Source organism: Melanerpes formicivorus, unplaced genomic scaffold (genome assembly GCF_026170545.1).
Source record: "Melanerpes formicivorus ecotype bairdi unplaced genomic scaffold, bMelFor1.0.p_v2 SCAF_66, whole genome shotgun sequence".
Classification (NCBI taxonomy): Eukaryota; Metazoa; Chordata; class Aves; order Piciformes; family Picidae; genus Melanerpes; species Melanerpes formicivorus.
This window is the reverse complement of record NW_027142418.1, coordinates 3,811,444-3,830,861: the sequence shown is the minus strand read 5'-3', so window position 1 is coordinate 3,830,861 and position 19,418 is coordinate 3,811,444. Positions and strand designations below refer to the sequence as shown.

The window sequence follows — 19,418 nt, the reverse complement described above, 5'->3', positions numbered from 1 at the left end:
CAGGCTAGATGTGAGGAGGAGGTTCTTCACCATGAGAGTGGTGAGACCCTGGAATGGGTTGTCCAGGGAGGTGGTCGAGGCCCCGTCCCTGGGGGTGTTTAAGAGCAGGCTGGATGAGGCTCTGGCCAGCCTGATCTAGTGTAGGGTGTCCCTGCCCATGGTAGGGGGGTTGGAACTAGATGATCCTTGTGGTCCCTTCCAACCCTGAATGAAACTATGAAACTATGCTTCTACTGGAGAAGTTGGAGCAGGACACAAGACTGGCCAAATCACCCCAGCTCTGATTAGAGGGAAATAGTCACACCTGGCCCACTGGCAAAGATTTAATTAGCTCAGCCCCAGCAGGGTTATTTCTTACACCTGTGGGGATGCATTACACAGTCACATCGAAACCCTCAGCACTGTTTTATTGGAGCGTCCTTGTGCAGCAGTGGCAAATACAGCAGATGGAAAACGCTTCGTGTTTTACAGGTATGGGGGTGAGGTGCTGTGATAAACCTAGCTGACTTAAGAGAAAGACAAGAGACTTAGTAAGTTTCTTGTATTATGCTTCTATTTTCAGCTCCCGGCACAAGTTGGATATCTCCAGAAGACTTGTGTACCTTCAGAGAGTTTTGTGCAGGCTTCTATGCCAAAGCTTACCTGACTAAAATGACAGAGGTATGTTAATATTTCACAGAAAAGCCCAAACGTTTTCCATCTATCTAGCTAAAAACAACAGAAGTATACAAAATGTCCAGATGCCTTCTATCTATACAAAAGGTTATCTAAGACTAACAAACTAGAGAAAAATCCTGTTATTTATTATCTATGCAAATGCTATTTGTCTAATCCTCTCCCCGCCCTGCATTCCAGCTAACAACGGGGAGTTCCTTAGCAGCTCTGTTACTCTGTTAAACTCCATGAGATTTTAAAAAGAATTTTCTGCTCGTCACAGTACTCTGAGGTATGTGGCTGAGGTAAGGCTGGACATGTGAGAGTGGGACCGGGGTACGGAGGTGGCATCGGGACCCTGAGGTTTTGCACGATGCTGGGCAAGCTGTTGTGGCTTGCTCTGCTGGAGTGGGACTGGATGACACTCAGCCACCATGCTGTGATTCTGAGCTGCTCGGGTACAGCCGAGGCGCTAAGGCATAGGGCCGGCGCACGGCACAGCACTCTCAACTGTGCACCTACTAGCCGGCCCCGGTAACCAAACCGCACAGACGCAGCGCCTGCGTGCCGCGGGCCTCCCGCTGACGCGCGGGATGACGTTACTGGCCGGGCCATGCCGGAAGCGCAGCGCGGGGCAGCTGTTGCCTGGGCCGTGCGCGTGTCGCCTGCGCTGGCGGGGCGCTGAGGGCGGCTCGTTCGTCCGTCCTCCGGCTCCCGCCGCCTTCTCCTTCCCGGCTCACCCCTGTCGAGGTCGGTGTGTCCCGGGCCTTCGGGACCCCGGGGCTGGCTCCCCGTGGGCTCCGGGGAGGAAGACAGTGGGGACGGGCTGGACCCCGGGAACTCCAGACACGGGCAGGGGGGCGGGAGGGGACGGAGGTGATGGGGGCGGCGGCTCCGGACCCGCACCCGCGGCAGGGAGGCGCGAGGGGACGCGGGGCAAATTGTCCCCAGGCGCCAAGGGCGGGCGGCCGGCCGGCTTGTGTCAGTGGTGGGGTTAGGAATGGGGAAGGCTCACCTTGCCAAGAAGCAGCTGTGGCAGACAGCAGGAGTTCGCTTTGTCACCTGGGTGGCGAGGAGGTCTTCAAATCACTTGACTGTGGGCCACAGAATAAAAAGTGTTGTGAAAAGGCTGTAGGGGATTATGTATGTTTGGTTTAAAACCTGCAGCTCCATGATGGCTTTAAATGCTGCTGAACTGCTAACCATACTTTTACAGCAGATGAATTATGCCTGTCAAGGGGAAGACAAGCACTATTAAAAGTCCAGGTGTGTTAATGTGTTTCTCCTTTAGCTCAGTTTTAAATGCCAACCTTTTTAAGAATAAATACTTGGAACTTACACTTTGGGTTATCCTTGTTGGTAACACCTCTTAACTTTCCCAGCTGTCACACGACTTAGGGGTGCCTAAAGCATACTGGTAAATCATTTTAAAAGAGTGTCCACTGATAGGACAAGGGGAAGTGGATTTAAATTGCAGGAGAATAGGTTTAGATTGCATCTTGGGAAGAAATTCCTCACTATGAGAGTGGCAAGACTGTAATGGATTGTCCAGAGAGGTTGTGAATGCCCCCTCCCTGCAGGTATTCAAGGCCAGGCTGGATGGAGCCTTGAGTAACCTGGTCTAGGTGAGAGCCATCCCTGCCCATGGCAGGGAGGTTGGATTAGATGATCCATCCCTAAGGTCTCTTCCAGCCTGGGCCGTTCTATCATTCTGTGATTCTATGATATTTTCACTTCGAGGACGTTTCTCAGCTGGGCCCATTTGAAACTGGGGGTTTGCTCCACATGTGAAGTTTTGGTTGTCCTTTGGTTTATTTTCTCTTTATTTATTATGTTCTGTTTGTTTATTATACTCTCCTAGTGACTGTTGTTACTACTACATCCGGTTTGTAAATTTCTGTGTACAGCTTCTACAAAGCCTGTAGGTTTCTTCGCTTATTTCGCTGTTCCGAGATTTGTTACACAGTTTCACTTTAGCCCACAGATCTTGCTTTCAGAAATCTTCTGAGTATTTATATCAAAGGAAAGAATCTTTTCAGAAGTGTCAGTACCTCAGGAGTGATTGTTTGTGCTTCTGTTTGCTTGTGCATAGCCCTGTTGTTGTTCTTTCAGCTTCATAAGAACTCTTTAGATACAGTAATAATTAAAGCACCCAATGGAGCTTTTAGGATAGTGTTTTAAGTGTGTGTTACTCAGGTACTGCTAGGTGCTGTCAGTTGGGTTATTGGTTGTTTAAAATGTTTCACAATATATATTGGATATGTCATGTATTTGGGGGTGGGGGGCGAGGGGGGAAATGAAAAGTTGACCTGGTTGAAAAGTTGAACAGTGTCTTGCAGATAATTCAAAAAGACTGAACTTTTAGGTACAGTGGAGCTTGTCTGGCAAGGAAAATAACAACTTTATGTTGCTTCTTGTTATTTAACATTAAAAAAAGATACAGTAATACCTTTAAAATTCTGATGGGGGTGAAAGGGAGGGGATTAAATAGATTAATATTGACTAGGCAGCTATTTAACCTCTGAATAAAAGTTTTATTGTGGAAGCTTTGGCATCAAATACCATATAGTCTGCTTCTTATTGCTGACACCTGTATGACAGTTATTTGCCTGTTTTATGATAGGCTTTTCATGACATTTAGTTGCAAGCCAAAATGTTCTGTAAGGCTTCAGACCTATGTAGTAGTAAAAGTTACATGTTTGCTAATTGATGTTATTACTCTTACAGGCAGAAAAATAAGTTTATAAGAATGGCCAGAAAATTCTGTGCAGTTACTTCTGATGTTCAGTTCTAGTACTTGCACAGTTTCAAGTTAATAAAAAGATATTTGAGAGGTTGCTGAAGTAAGCTGTCGAAGTTCACAGTATCACAAATGCCAGCTGCTGTTAAGAAAATGTGAGGTTAAAAAAAAAGGATGGGGGAGGTAAAAAGGGGATAAACCAACATATTTTCAAGATGCCAGTTAAAGCAAGTCATTGTGAGCTGAACCATTTATATAAAAACCCTCAAAACTGTACCCAAAAATCCACAACTTACCAGCAAGTAAGGAAAATCTTTACACTAGAAAGACAGAAGCTGTGAAAACTGAACCTAGAAGGCATAGCTGGATTACACTAAAAGCTTTGTTTAAGGAAGTGTTGTGTGAGGAAGAAGTATGTCTCAGAGAAGAGCTGGCTATTTGGCAGTTATTAAGAAATTCAACACTCCTCTTGTTCCCTTTCCTCTGTTCAAAAAAGCGTTAAAGATATGCAAGTAAGCTCTGTGTTAAGTGTGTTCAGAGGACAATGAACTTGAAACTGTTCAATTCTATCCAAACTACAGTAGAACAGGTACAGTGCATCTGTTGAGATTGTTGTCAGACAATGTAGCTGTGTTGTAAACCTGATTTTTTTTACCTTGATGTGTACAATTCCACCATTGATTCATGTGTAAGGATAATGGTATAGTGAAGGGTCACGTATTGGGTTGAACTGAGGTGGAGTTAATTCTCCTCACAGCATCATTCTAGTAACAAAAGTCTATCTTGTGGGATTATGTTGTGCAAACTAAAAAATTCAGTCACAGAATCATATCATATAGAAGTAATATTTTAGCTCAGAAGTCCAAATAATCTCTAAAAGTGAGTTAGTTGAAGGAATCATTTCAAGCTGGTTCCAGGTCAGATGATTGATTTGATGAGCAGTGCAAACAAAACCTGAATCAATAGCTGGCTGTTGATCTCCCTTCAGGACTTAGAAAACAGCAGTTACTGGCTTGGTAGATGGATGTGTTGTGATAAATAGATAAAGTATATGTTCATGTCTTTGTGAGGAGCTTTAAAATTAACATCTTAATCTCATTTTTGTTAGGTAGCAGTTCCTTCTTTTGCACCACTTGTGCTTCTTTTGGGTAGATAGTGAAAGAGGATGGAAAGCCATATGTGTATCTGAATCAATTGTCATGGACTGTGTCTTTGAAACTTGCACCTTAATATGTGTAGGTATAGACACAAAGAGAAATGCTAACACTTAAGTAAAGGAAATTGTTGAGGGTAACACTTTTATATTTGATAAGTTTTCAAGGAAACAGGCAGATTGAGCTGTATCAACTCACAGTGAAGTGATTGCTGCTGCTAATACGAGCCAGGAGCCTGCTTGAAGTAGAGGCTTATGATAGCCCAGTGTAGATGCTTTACTCCTCATTCTGGGATAGCATCTGAAACTCTGACATTTCTAGGTGTTGTGTAGACTAAGTGCTTATAGGAATATTATTCAGCCAGTGTGGAGTAGTGATTTGAGTTTTAGAAGTAAATAAAAGCTTCCCATATTCAAAGACCTATAGGAGAGAAGAACTGTATGGAAGTAATCTAGGCTTCACATCAGATTGACTTTCTAATGGCTGCTACAACTGCAAAGGAACTGCTAAATTCTGTTTCCAGCTTTGCCCTTCATTGACTTCAAGACTTCATGGGTTTATTGTCCCTTTGTTCACTTTACTTGCTGAGCTGTAAATGCTTTGTGAATGTTCAGCTCTCTCTGCAGGCTGAGACTGAACACCTAGGGAAAGGAGATGTTAGTTTGGATTTTAAATGCCATCAGAACTTAAATGGTGTTGATAGGCTTTTAGATGGGTTATCTATGTAACAATGCAAATAGTGTTCAGCATTTTATTTTTCTCTGTGGCAGCTCAATAGAATTATGTAGTTTAGAGGCAGTATCCTAAGCACTAGGAGAAATCATGGAATATCAATCAAGAAACTAGATCCTTCTAGGCAGCTTGGCCAGAAAGAGAATGTATAACTTGCCCTTTGTAGTTTTACATACAAGAAATTGAAATAGTTGTTCTTGAATTGAAGGTCCTTTGCTTGAGGGTCATCTGATCAATGTTCTTAATAATTGGAGTTAGACATGCACAGGAGTAAGGATTTCTGTACTTTAACCCAATAAAAAGTATGAAAAAGAAGCTCTGAGCAGTTGCAATCTGCTCAGTTATCATACTTAACAGATGTATCTCCTTTTACAGAACTGTGTTTAACAGTGATTGTTAACTAAAGCCATGGCAGCTGCCAGTAGTGAGGTGCATCATCCTGTGGATCCTGGAATCTCCAAGCTGCAGTTTGCTCCTTTCAGTAGCGCCTTGGATGCAGGATTCTGGCATGAACTAACCCAGAAGAAACTCAATGAGTACCGGTTGGATGAGACCCCCAAAGTTATCAAAGGATACTACTACAATGGTAGGTAGAAACTGAACATCTTGCTTAGTAGTTTGGGTTGCTCCTGTCACTCTTCTGAGTCTTTATACAAAGTATTTTAGGCGTTTTGCTGAAACATCAGAGAACACCGCTGGGTGAGCTGTGAATTCTGGTGTGTCTGTGGGTAATTTATAATTTACATTAACAAAAAGAAGGAAATGAATGGCTGTATTTCAGTTAAAAAGAAGCATGTCACTGCTTTTTGTCCAGGTGATCCTTTGGGTTTGCCAGCTCGCTTGACATTGGAGTTTAGTGCCTTTGATATGTAAGTACGTACTGTGGTTTACTTTAATTCTTATATGAAGACACTTTCTTTGCATAACAATAACACTTTGATTTCTAGTACTACTTGGACAAGTTTGACATGAATCAAATACAGGTGTTCATGAACTTTGTAATAATGGAGAGCCTGTTTTGAGTCACAAGCATTAACTACCTGTCTGAAGTAGCATATTCCTCTAAAGGGCCAAGGTTAAGGTACGCTGGTAAGTCTCAAATTCACTCACTGTATAGATGTTGATATAAAATACCTTTTCTTTCCAGTTCTTTAGCCTTCTGCATAAGGGGAAACATTTCAGTCATCTAATTTCTGGTCATGTTTTTCCCTAGATCCTTATTTACTGAAGATTCATCATCACAATTCATCATTACAACTAGAGATTGTAAAAATGATTTTGAGTTTCTGAAGGGGACCTACAGGAAAGCTAGGGAAGGACTGTCTAGAAAGTCTTGTAGTGATAGCATGAGGGACAATGGTTTGAAACTGGGACAGGGTAGACTTAGGTTGGACATAAGTAGGAAGCTCTTCATAATGAGAGTGGTAAAATACTGGAAAGTCTTCCCTGGGATGTGGTTGAGGCCTCATCCCTCTTCAAGATCACACTTGACATGTCCCTGGACAGCCTGATCCAGTTGGAGATGTCCCTGCTCACTGCAGGGGTGTTGGACAAGATGACCTTTAAGGGTCCCTTCCAACCTAATGCAGTCTGTGAACATTCATTAATACAAATGTGTCCCACTAATCATACAATGATCAGTGTTGGTACTGGAAAACCTTCTATTGGTTCCAGCTCAGAATTTATTTTCACGTTGGTGGTATATTTACATTCTCCAAATGATAAAATATTCCAAGTGCTATTTAAGTACAGCTGTCTAGTTGGAGGTGTCCTTGCAGGGGGTTTGGACAACATGACCTTTCAGGGTTCCTTGCAATCTGTGAATATTGTGAATCCTAGTTGTTGCTTTTTGTTATCTTTCAAAGTATTTAAACCGAAATCACAGGAACATTCAGGTTGGAAAAGACCCTCAGGATCACCAAGTCCAACATATAAGCCTATTCTACAAGGTACCCCCCTAAACCATGTCCCCAGGCACCACATCCAAATGACTTTTAAACGCATCCAGGGCTGATGAAATGTTGTACATTTGTCTTTACACTCAAAGTAAAAGGTAAACCAAAGCTGCTCAGTCTACACAGCTAAAATGAGGTGGGAGGGAAAGTATTTTTTTCCCCACATGGTTTTCATTTTCAGCAAGTGCCTACATTACTGTAACTAACATAGGAACAGAAATCTGTGTAGGTATCATCTTATTTGTTTGAAATCAGTGAATTCTAAAGTTGTAAATCATAGAAACAACTTTAGGATGTTAACCAGGATGTTAGCAGCCTGGTGAGGCTTTGTGAGTTTTGAGAGGAGCTCTTAGGATATATTATTCCATTGATTCTTACCTTTAGGTGCAATCCTGAAAGCATATGCAGCAAAGCATAACTGGAAGAAAGCTGTGGTATTTGGGTCATGAAGTTCAGATGAGGAGTAAATGGATGGGGCCATGGTGTTTGAACTCTACAAGGTTGTGACAAAAGTAAAATAGCAAAGGTTCATTTATGTAGAGTTCAATTATTCCTTTTACTGCAGGAATTTTATGTCCTTCTCTTTCTGTACTTGAGGTAGTCAGTTTAGGTAATCACAAAGAGTTCCATTTCAGTTTTGACAATTTTCAGAAACTACTTCATGTGTGTTTAGTGTAACTTAAGCATTTGCTGTGTTTGAGTTCTAACAGCGCTCAGAAGCGTATCAGCTTGGGAGAACAATGTTAAACAAGTCCATTAAAGCAATCAGGCCTATAAATGAAAGGGAATATTGAAGGATTTTAACCTGTACTGTGTTTGCAAGCAGCAGCTTCTCCAGCTGATGATGTTACAAACTGCAACAGCTGTGCAGCCTGTTTAGGCTTTGGGATGTTTTTATAACATAAATTTCTAACTCTTTTTGTGAACAAAATATTGACCTCTAAAGGTCAATCACGGTAACGAAAATTGTTTGACATGGATCAAACAGAGCAGGGCAGAGTTTTAAATCTTCAATCTGTGGTTTGTTACCACCTTGCTTAGAGATATTAGAGATGCTGGGTGTATTTTTGAAGTCACAAAGTAGATGTCTGTTTGCACAAGTTCTTATACCAATCCATGTTGTGATCATAAAATGTTTTCACTGGAACTGTCCTTAACTTTTGTTACTGTGCCTCATTTACCAATTTCAGGGCAACCTTACACCATAACATAGGTACAGCTGCTACTGCTGATCCTGGTAAGAGCAGTGGCATCTGTTTCCCAGTAGGTTTTTTTTTCCTTTTATTTAGGAATGCTTCGACACCAGCACGCTGCTGTCCTGCTTTTGGCACACTGTACAATACCAACACTTTTGAGACTTTCAAGTCCTGTGATAAGAAATCACTTCTGGAAAAAGAAGCAAATGAGGTAAGGTTGAAAATCAAATTGACTGGTAGGACTTGGAAATAACCAACAAAGTGCTTCATGGTCTCTGCCCCAAATACTGGAGATGCTGTGCTCACACATACAGTAGCCTGAGGATTTGACTTATTGTGGAAGGAAGAGTTTCATGTTTGCTTTTTGCTGTTCTTTACAAGAGAGTAGCAAGTAGCTGGTTACACCTGGAGGACTTCATTCAGTGTTCTGCTAGGCCACCTTTAGAGCTTACAGGCTGGTGTTAGAGCTACCAGTGACTTTAACTTTGTAGATCACATTTTTATAACTTATGTTGGCAGCCAGAAACCAGCAAGTGCATGGTTTAAACTCTAGATTACTGCAATACAGGTGTGACAAAATTGGGGAGAAGCTCCAGAAGTGCCAGAAGATTGAAATACAGCAAGAAGGTGGCTGTCAAAGGAAGGGTCTGTTCTGCTTGCACTATGACTGAATGGAATGCCATTGCTTTTTGAGAAGGGAAAATCAAACTAAGGCAACCATATTTTTGGAGGCATTCCACCTTGAGCAGTTCTCAATGACTTTAATTCCTACTGGCCTTGAGTAGCAAAGTCTTCATGCATATCTTCACTCAAGCCTATGGATTTTTTTGAGTTCCTACAGCCTAGTACTTCTCTGCCAGTGGTAGGCACGATGTGTCTTTAGGGAAACTAGGAAGGACAGAATGCTTTATTCATTCTTGTATTTATTTCTTTAAAGACAAAGCTCAAACAGGTCTGCCTCATGCAAATATTACAGCTTCTGGTCTCACTGCCATACAGTGCACTGCCTTCTTCCAGGTTTCCCTTTTTTTCAGTCAAATTGTGATTCACATACCTGGTATCTATAGTTTCCATGAATAAAAAAGATGAGAGGACAATAAAAAGCTGTATTCATATGGCAGTATGTTCTGCATTGTGCTTGTGTTAATAGTTCATATACTTGAGAGTCTGGTCCTGATGAGATTTTTCTTTAGCTTGATGCTCTGTGTTTTGTATTAGAGAGTACATGTCTCTTTCTCACCTTTACAATGCTTTTAGCACAGATAACAGTGTGGATGAGGTTAGAAGATCACAGTGGCTTACAACTACTGGGAGTGTTAATTTCAGTTTTTTAAAAATAGCTAGAGGAAATAAAGATTTCTGCTGCTGTTCTCATGCTAGCTTGGTGTTTTGTTTCTCTGCCCTTTCTCTTCCTCTCGTCCTCACAATCAATGACAGATCTGGGAATCAATAAAATCTGGAGCTGCTCTTGAAAACCCTATGCTCTTGAACAGGTTCCTGCTGCTGACGTTTGCAGTGAGTAATGATCATGTGTCTCATACTTCAGAGTGCCGCTGTGGAAATGATGAAGTCATTTATCGTTAGGATAAATGGTGTATTAGTTTTAGCACACTAAAGTTATTAGAATCATTGTCATACATCTTGGAGGTGTTCAGGAGGAGACCTGATGGGGTACTTGGTGCCATGGGTTAGCTGTTTGGGTGGGTTGGATTGGTTGATGGGTTGGACACAATGATCTTGAAGGTCTCTTCCAACCTGGTTTGGTTTATTCTAAATAAATAAAGTTTATTCTATTCTAAATAAAATGTCTGAAAAGATTTTAAAGAAACCATAAGCCACTGTCATATGCAGATGTATTTTAGGATGTATTCTTTAAGAATGCTGGTGCCAATTCATATTATTTTCTACGAAAGTATAAGATTATCTGATGATCTTATAGATATTAGTAAAGCAGAGCAACTGTTTCACAACTAATACTCTAGCTAACAAACCCAAAGTATTGTATAGACATTGTCTGTTTAGATGATAGAACATCAGCAAATTTGCAGATGGCACCAAGTTGGGAGCAGATGTTGATCTGTTAGAGGGTAGAAGGACTCTGCAGAGGGACCTCAAACGACTGGACAGATGGGCAGAGTCCAACAAGATGACATTTAACAAATCCAAGTGCCAGGTGCTGCACTTTGGCCACAACAGCCACATGCAGAGCTACAGGCTGGGGTCGGAGTGGCTGGAGAGCTGCCAAACAGAAAGGGACCTGGAGGCACTGACTGACAGCTGCCTAAACATGAGCCAGCAGTGTGCCCAGGCAAGAGGGCCAGTGGCATCCTGGCATGGATCAAGAATAGTGTGGCCAGCAGGAGCAGGGAAGTCATTGTGCCCCTGTACTCTGCACTGGTTAGGACACACCTTGAGTACTGTGTCCAGTTCTGGGCCCCTCAGTTTAAGAAGGACATTGAGACACTTGAACGTGTCGAGAGAAGGGCAACAAGGCTGGGGAGAGGCCTTGAGCACAGCCCTGTGAGGAGAGGCTGAGGGAGCTGGGGTTGAGAAGAGGATGCTCAGGGGAGACCTTATTGCTGTCTACAACTACCTGAAGGGAGGTTGTAGCCAGGTGAGGGTTGGTCTCTTCTCCCAGGCAACCAGCACCAGAACAAGAGGACACAGTCTCATGCTCTTCCAGGGGAAGTTTAGGCTTGAGGTGAGGAGAACGTTCTTCACTGAGAGAGTTGTTATCCATTGGAATGGGCTGCCCAGGGAGGTGGTGGAGTCACCATCCCTGAAGGTGTTGAAGAGGGGATTGGACTTGGTGCCATGGTCTAGTCATGAGGTCTGTGGTGATTTGTTGGACTTGATGATCTTTGAGGTCTCTTCCAACCTTGGTGATTCTGTGATATACAGAGAAGGGAAGTCTTCTAGTATTTTTGATTATGTTCTAAAATCATGACACAGTGCCTTAAGTAAAGAGAACTGTGGTCGCTACTATTAGTATCACCAACCAGCAATTGTTTGACATTCCAAACCATAATTGACTTACATCTGTATGTTTATTAATTTGACTATTATTTTTTTCCCAGGATTTAAAAAAGTATCATTACTATTATTGGTTTTGCTACCCTGCCCTCTGCTTCCCTGATGGAATACACATAATTCAGAAACCAGTGTGTCTTGCAGACAGATTCTCATTAAATCAGGTATTCAAAATACTAAATGCTATGAAGTCTGTAGCACTGAGTAGTTTTGTGGGCAGTAAAAGTTAATATTTTTGTTAGCATGTGCTGAATTAACTTGAGAGTTATTCTGTTCAGATTGATTTTAAAAGGTAATGAAGATTTTTTTTAAATCTTTGCTTTTCATATTTCCATGTGGGAGTTTTATTTCTCTCTTTTGTTGTTACTGTATAAAATCTCTTTACCTTGCCATCACTTCAGCTGTATCCTTTTAGATACAGCTTTTTGTGTCCAGTTTTGGGCCCCTCGGTTTAAGAAGGACATTGAAACACTTGAAGGTGTCCAGAGAAGGGCAACAAGGCTGGGGAGAGGCCTTGAGCACAGCCCTGTGAGGAGAGGCTGAGGGAGCTGGGATTGTTTAGCCTGGAGAAGAGGAGGCTCAGGGGTGATCTCATTGCCCTCTACAACTACCTGAAGGGTGGTTGTAGCCAGGAAGGGGTTGGCCTCTTCTCCCAGGAAACCAGCACCAGAACAAGAGGACACAGTCTCAAGCTGCGCCAGGGGAGGTTTAGACTCGACGTGAGGAGGAAGTTCTTCACCGAGCGAGTCATTTATCATTGGAACGGGTTGCCCAGGGAGGTGGTTGAGTCATCGACCCTGGAGGCGTTCAAGGGGAGATTGGACGTGGCACTTGGTGCCATGGTCTAGTCATGGGGTCTGTGTTGATAGGTTGGACTCGATGATCCTCGAGGTCCTTTCCAACCTAAGTGATACTGTGATAGATACAGGTGTGGCAAACAATTCTTGAAGAGGTGGTTATGTTCATTTTAGTTTTTATATATAAATGGAAATACAGCTCTGGTTTTGAAAGGGTGTGTTTCTAAGAAATAATTTTGAAGGAGCGTCCCCTTGGAGAGCTGAGTCATTAGCAATTACAAAATTGTTAATAAAATACATGGTTGAGCTAGAAAGTGAATTGAGCAGTGAAAATTTTGCTTTATTAGAAGAAAAAATTGCAATTTTTCTGGGGAGTTTGTTTCATATTACACTTCACAAGGATGAAAGAATTTGACCTGCCCACATGTGTCTTTTTTGCTTTGATAGGAATTACTAACCATTGAATGGCTTCTTTAATGGCATAATAATCAATGAGAAATGGTTTGGGGTTTTTTAATGAAAAATGCTTCTTCTCTGGAGACTTTCATTAGTTCTGCAGTAATAAGTAGTGTAAGAATACCTGCCATGATCTAAACAGAGTTTCACCTAAGCACTGAAAATCCACATAACAAAATAACAGATGGACTCTGTGCTTTTGCTTACACTAGTGGGACATATTGCCTTTCTTGTCCTGTGACTAGCAGGATTTGATTTTATTTGGCTTTAATTTGTGTTGGTAGATCAATTTTCAGCAATGATAACAATGCTCCTATTTAAATTTGCATAGACAAAAGCTGATTTAGCAACTGGGGTTTTGATCTCGGTTACTGTGGTCATGATCTGTTTTAAAAGAGCTGAATGCAGTATACTGTAAGATGATTGGAGTGAACTAGCCTTTCCAGATGGTAAAACATACCCTGTGCTTCTGTGTAAGATTAAAATTGTTGGTTACAGTTGTCTTCCTCCTTTTAGATTCAAGCACTTCAGAAAGCATATGATGAACTCTGCCAGAAAGAGGGGGTTACAGCTTTGCCTTTTTTTTTGGTCAAGTATCATGACGATTCTGTTGTGATATCTCTGCTGAAAAATTGGGATGATTTCTTCCAGGACCAAAGGGGAAAGGTAATGAGAATTTTATGTCGCCTTATAACCTACAAATGCTTAATTTACAAATGGTTTGAAAAATGTCTAATACTGAGCTGAGCAGTGTGACCATGTATTAAGCATTTGTAATTGGTGAAAATGTGTGTGTAGGCCTTCTCTGTCCAGAATTTGTACACTTAAAATGCAAGAAAACTTCCTCTGAACGGCCAGCATGGGCAATGGCTTCTCACTTAGAGTGCTTTTATTTGCAGGTGACTGTTGGAGTTTATGATCCATGTAATTTATCCCACTACCCAGGATGGCCACTGAGAAATTTCCTGATCCTGGCAGCCCACAGATGGTATGTCTCTTATTCTTTCCCACAACAATTATTTATTGGTTTGTTCATATCACCCACCTGAAATTTAACTTTTAATCTTGACATGTCTCGCCTTCAGTGATTCTCATTTTTGTGTGTATTCTGTCTTGAGTTCTTAGCATTCCTAATCCTCACCTGGAAATATATACTTCAGACCCTGTCACTAGCCTCTACTCTGTTGTTTAAAATATTCTGTGGGGTTAATATAATTAACTAGTACCAAGTAGTAGTAGACCTAAATTAAGGCTATCAGATACTCTTAAGTTTTCCTATAGTGCACTCCCTTGAATTTTTTTCTTGGGCACTAGTTGGGAAGACAGTTTCATACTCTGGGATTTGGAAAAATCAAAAAGTGTCATTAAAGTATCAAACTTGGGTTTCTGCAAGAAAAGGTAATGAGGATGTGACTTCTAGGTTGGTTTTCAGAGCACACAGCAGGGAGAAGAAATGTTCAGTTAGGTATAATGTGTTCTGGGCTGAACTGTTTCTGCTAGTTGGACTGTAGGATAGATTTGTAAGTGCTGAGAGAGCTTTACGTGTTCTTAGATTCATAGGGTTTTAGGCACTGAAATTCTAATTGATTTGAGGATTGAATAGGAAGAAAACTGCTGCTGTATCAACAATGAAGAGAGTCTTGCTTGTGCTAAAGCAAAGTGTATTATGTCACTTATTATGTCACAGGTGTTTAAGCCCAGGCTGGATGAGGCTCTGGCCAGCCTGATCTAGTGTGGGGTGTCCCTGCCCATGGCAGGGGGGTTGGAACTGGATGATCCTTGTGGTCCCTTCCAACCCTGAATGATACTATGATATGTGCTCTGCTGCTTCCTGCTTTTGCCTTCCAATATGCAGTTTGTCCAACAGCATTGTAAGTGACACAGACTGTTCCTTCAGAGCTCTTTGACACCAAATTAGTCATTTGCACATACAAAGCAATTAATGAGAAAATAGTGTTCCAGTACTAACAGAAGAAGCCTTATTCAGAACCTGCAAGAGGCTAAACCTGTGTCAAATAGTAAGTTGTATGTCTGTTTATCTCCTTTAAATGACAGGGGCAGCATTCTCCAATCAGTTGAAGTGCTGTGCTTCAGAGACAGGACTATGCAAGGGGTGAGAGACATCACACACAGCATTATCTTTGAAATAAAGCTTCCAGAGAGACCTCTTGGCCCAGGTAATCTATTTTAAACAATACTTTTTTCTTTACCCCATGAGGATGGAAAAAAATAAATTAATGCTACTAAAGCATTGTTTATGCCAAGTTACTTCAAATGGATTTTAAATTGTTTGGATTTCTGTTAAATGTTTATAAAGGAGATGATTCCTTCTTCAAAAAAGAAAGAAGAGAGCATATACTAGTTTAAGTTTTGCCTCCTCAAATTGTAATTCTAATTTAAAAGAGAGTCAGGCAACTAGGAATTAGTCTCTTCTCTCTTGTTTTGTGCACAGGCCCTCAGGTAGAAAAAAAAGCATGTGGTGGTGAATTCAGGGTAGGTAGTGAATTCATGTGATACAAACTTGCTGTATATTTCTAGAATGGTGGAAAACTACTACAGAGTGGAATTGTGTCTTCAGTCCCATGGTGAGGCAGGCTGATGTACTTTAAAGCAATAAACTGGTAATGATAGAACATAAGCTCAGGTGTAATTTCTGTGTACAAGAGAGCATCGCAACATTTCTCTACCTCATCCAGGAAGTGCTGAATGTTTTACATATCATCATTGTGAATTGTTTCATTATTGTATACTTAGGCTATACAATTCTTTACTGAATCTACAGATGGGGTCTAGGGAACGTGAAGAGGTGACTGACCTCTCCAAAATTTCCCAAGTTCTGCATTATGAATTTAATGAGCTCTGAATGTGGAGGGCTGTTTGACATCAAAGATCTGGAGGCTCGATGAGACATGATGCTGCCTCTGTCCTAGGTTTGAAGCAAGCTGAGCAAGCAGAAGCAGCGCATTGGATACCCAAGAGCAAAGTACTTCTGTAAAAAGCAGTGCTTCCCATTGGTATGAGCTAGCAAAAGTTGTTTAGCAGTGTATACTAGGTTGTTATGATACAGGTGATTTGCTTACAGGCTGAGAATTTGGGCTTGGTTTTGGGGTTTTTTTGGTTTGGTTTTTGGTTGGTTGGTTTTTTGTTTTCCAACAGGGTTAAATTCAGCAAAAATTCTTTTTTCTCTCCTGTGATATTAAAGCTCTCTTTCCTTTTTTCTTACTTTCTTTTTCTTTCTCTCTATGTCAAATAGATTGTCCAAAAGCTGTTGGATGGGAGAAAAACCAAAAGGGAGGCATGGGCCCAAGGATGGTGAATCTCAGTGAATGCATGGATCCAAAAAGGTTTGTTTATTACCTTGTAATTTTCTATAGTTTCCTTTATTTGGGCTTAAGCCATAAGAAGTTGAAATGATGGAAAGCAAGGACTCACTGTCTCCTTTAGGTAAGAATATACAGTAACCCTTATACTGTACTATGTTAGGACGGTCCTGTGGGAACTAAGGACTCTGAGAGCAGAGTGCACTGCATGCAGCAGGAGTGTTTGCAGTTTTGGACTTGATCTTAACATCTCAAATGTGCTGTATTTAAAACTGAACGGAATGTAGGTTGGGAGTGTTACAGGCCTGTGGTTCCCATTGAATTCTGTAACCTGCAGGTTGCTAAATATAATGAAATACAATGGAGGAAACTTCAGCCTTTTGGGATTTGGGAAGTGTGACAGGAGAGAGCTAAAGAAACATAGATTACAGAAACATTTTGTTTGGAAAAGACCTTCTAGGTCATCAAGTCCAACTATTCTGACTCTAACTTGGTGAAGTCTGGTGCTAGACTGTGTCCCTCAGCACCACATCCTTGTTTCCTTTAAACCATTCCAGGAATGGGGATTCAATTACCTACCTGAGGAGCCTGTTCCAATGTTTGAGAACCCTTACAGGGAAGAAACTTCTAATACCCAACCTAACCCCTGGTGCAACTTGAGGCCATTTCCTCTCGTCCTGTCACTTGTTACTAGGGGAAAGAGACCAACTCCCACCTGGCTCCAACCCCCTTTCAGGAAGCTGTATAGAGTGAGAAGGTCTCCCCTGAGCCTCCTTTTCTCCAGGCTGAACAGCCCCAGTTTCCTCAGCTGCTCCTCATGAGACCTGTTATCCATGAGCTTCATTGTTCTTGGGTCCTGAAGAATGGTTAAAAATTTATGGGTACTGCATATATCACAAATTGCAGAGGAGAAACAAAACAAAACCCCAAAACCATTTTCCTGATCCCCTTACCCGTGCACTTTATTATAAGGTGGAACTATCCATGGGGGACTTTGTTTTTCATAGTACATCTGTGCTGAAGTTTTGAAATTCATTCTCTTGAAGGAAATAATGATTTGAACTTCTTCAGCTGAAATAAATGTGATTGCTGTGTTGGGGAAACCCAAGAATGTTCAGAGGTGTGTTGCTCTCTATTTCCTGGCATAGGTTAGCAGAATCATCAGTGGATCTGAATTTGAAGTTGATGTGCTGGCGACTGGTGCCTACTCTTGATCTGGAAAAAATTGTGTCTGCCAAGTGTCTGCTGCTAGGAGCTGGTACACTGGGCTGTAGTGTTGCAAGGACCTTGATGGTAAGTAGTGAGTCAAAAAAATGATCTGCTGTTTCTTGTAAATTTGAGACTGTTTGGAGCTTTTTCTGAGCACCTGCTATGGCACATGAAAGAAAAGGTGTGTTCCATAAAACAGATTAGTGGATGTTATAAATTGGAGGGAAGCAGTAAGAAGTGTAGCCCATGGAAATAACTTAAAGTTCTCCTAATAGCAGACAGTAAGAAAACTTGAAAATAATAGTAATTCATTTTGAGTATACATGAAAGCAGATTGAAAAAGACATGGTGGCAGTTTGGGCTGGGTGCCTCCTGCTGGTGCCCTGGGTGTCCAGCCCAATGGGTGGACACAGGAAGCTGTGTATTTCATACCCATAATGTCCTGCTCCCTATAAAACCACCTGCAAAGTCTCACACTTCCTTTCTTCCCTCGCCACTCCAGTGAGAGATGATCCCTATCTGGTAATGGAAGGGGAGTTATCTCAATGTCTCTTAAGCCTGGCTAGGCCTAATGCCAAGAGGAGAAGGGGGAAGGGCGATCTCAGATCTGGACAGCTGAGATTAGCCTAACAGTGGGGGGAGGAAGAGCCCTGGGGGTTTTGGGTGTATCCTCAGGTAGGGAGAAGGGGAGTACTGGGAGGCTTCTGGGTATGCTTTGGGATCTCCTTTGTCACTGTGCTTGGAGCTCTCTGTAAAACACTCGCTGGTTTTCCGTTTAAACTTTCTATCACTTCTGCAACCATTTGTCTGAGTCCCATTTTTCTGCCCTGGTAGGAGGCAAGGGAGGATCTGCCTCAACCTGGGACAGAAATTCTGGAGCTAATTAATGAGATAATAAGATTAAGTACTTCACTGTGAATTTGAAGTAACTCTGCTGATATTTTTTTTGGAGATAGCTTGCCACATTCCACTGAATTAATCAGTTTGGAGGCATTAAATGATACATTCAGACAGATCACATTTTCTGTTCAGTGCAAGTACAAGGTTGTTGCTGTCAGCAGGTTCAAAAGCTTTTCTAGCTTGATCTTTCTTGAAGAACTGGACAAAACTCCTCTTGACTTTCTGGTGTTACTCAAAAGTATTTGGCTAAACTCATTGTACTTGTTATTATTTAAATTGCTTTGTTGTTTAGGGCTGGGGAGTCAGGAAGATTACATTTGTGGACAATGCCAAGATCTCCTACTCCAACCCAGTGCGACAACCGCTGTATGAGTTTGAAGACTGTCTTAGTGGGGGGAAGCCAAAGGCACTTGCAGCAGCAGACAGGCTACAGAAAATCTTCCCAGGAGTGGTAAGATCAATATTTAAAATGTGTTCATACATCCTTTGGAGGGCAACCAGTGACTTTAATCTATTACAAGTATTTAAACCATTCTATGTTCTAGTAATTAAGCGTTATTATGAGTGGGGAAAACATTACACAAGTTGGTTCTATTGGGTCCTGGGAAATCTACAAGCTCTGTACCAGTTAGGCTTTGAGACAGTAAATCTTTGTAATAATGAAATGTAACTAAGGATCGTCTGCCTCTTCGTGTAGCTCATTGGTGAAGGGAATTTTTTTCCTTTCTACTTTGTGCTAGGGAACTTTCAGTAGTGGCTGGTTTTAATACTGTGTTTTCCTACTCTGCTCTTAAATCTGAGTTTAGACACATTAGTTGTCTATTGTGGGAACTGAAGATCTTGAGGACAGTAATAAATGTATTGCTGGGACTCCCTATTATGTTTTACACCCAGAACTTGAAATCTTACATTGATTTTTCTGCACTGGAGGCAAATAATTTAACTAACTTCCAGAAAAGGGAAGTAGCAGCCCAGAGAAGATATTTTGACCAAAGTACTCCTCTTTTGGAGAGCCTGGTGGTAATAACTTCATATAAAAATGAAGTCAAGGGTACAAAAGACAAGAATGAATTATATGCTGTTTTAGAAGCTTTATGATGAATGACCCACCAGTGGCAGCCTTTATTCTCGTTGACTTCAGGGATGTATCACTAAGGTTGGAAGAGACCTCGAGGATCATCGAGTCCAACCTGTCACCACAGACCTCATGACTAAATCATGGCACCAAGTGCCACATCCAATCTCCTGTTGAGCACCTCCAGGGATGGTGACTCC

General features: G+C 41.6%; 1 protein-coding gene across 7 annotated transcripts in view; it reads left to right on the top strand.

The window, feature by feature from the left end:
- The first annotated feature begins 1,272 nt into the window (after nucleotides 1-1,272).
- ATG7 (autophagy related 7) overlaps nucleotides 1,273-19,418 on the top strand; it is a 129,197-nt gene continuing 111,051 nt past the window's right edge. For 6 of the 7 annotated variants that reach the window (XR_010990366.1, XR_010990365.1, XR_010990367.1 and 3 more), the window contains exons 1-12: nucleotides 1,273-1,404; nucleotides 5,656-5,866; nucleotides 6,095-6,149; nucleotides 8,525-8,642; nucleotides 9,869-9,946; nucleotides 11,509-11,625; nucleotides 13,231-13,380; nucleotides 13,614-13,702; nucleotides 14,770-14,891; nucleotides 15,968-16,058; nucleotides 17,183-17,327; nucleotides 18,436-18,594. Coding sequence is in view for 2 of the 7 variants with exons in the window: in XM_068162683.1 (XP_068018784.1) it covers nucleotides 5,689-5,866; nucleotides 6,095-6,149; nucleotides 8,525-8,642; nucleotides 9,869-9,946; nucleotides 11,509-11,625; nucleotides 13,231-13,380; nucleotides 13,614-13,702; nucleotides 14,770-14,891; nucleotides 15,968-16,058; nucleotides 17,183-17,327; nucleotides 18,436-18,594 (1,302 nt within the window). In the remaining 5 variants the exon portion in view is untranslated. Of the gene's footprint in view, nucleotides 1,405-5,655; nucleotides 5,867-6,094; nucleotides 6,150-6,310; nucleotides 6,370-8,524; nucleotides 8,643-9,868; nucleotides 9,947-11,508; nucleotides 11,626-13,230; nucleotides 13,381-13,613; nucleotides 13,703-14,769; nucleotides 14,892-15,967; nucleotides 16,059-17,182; nucleotides 17,328-18,435; nucleotides 18,595-19,418 lie in introns of those variants that run through there. The other variant, XR_010990369.1, reaches the window with a different exon arrangement.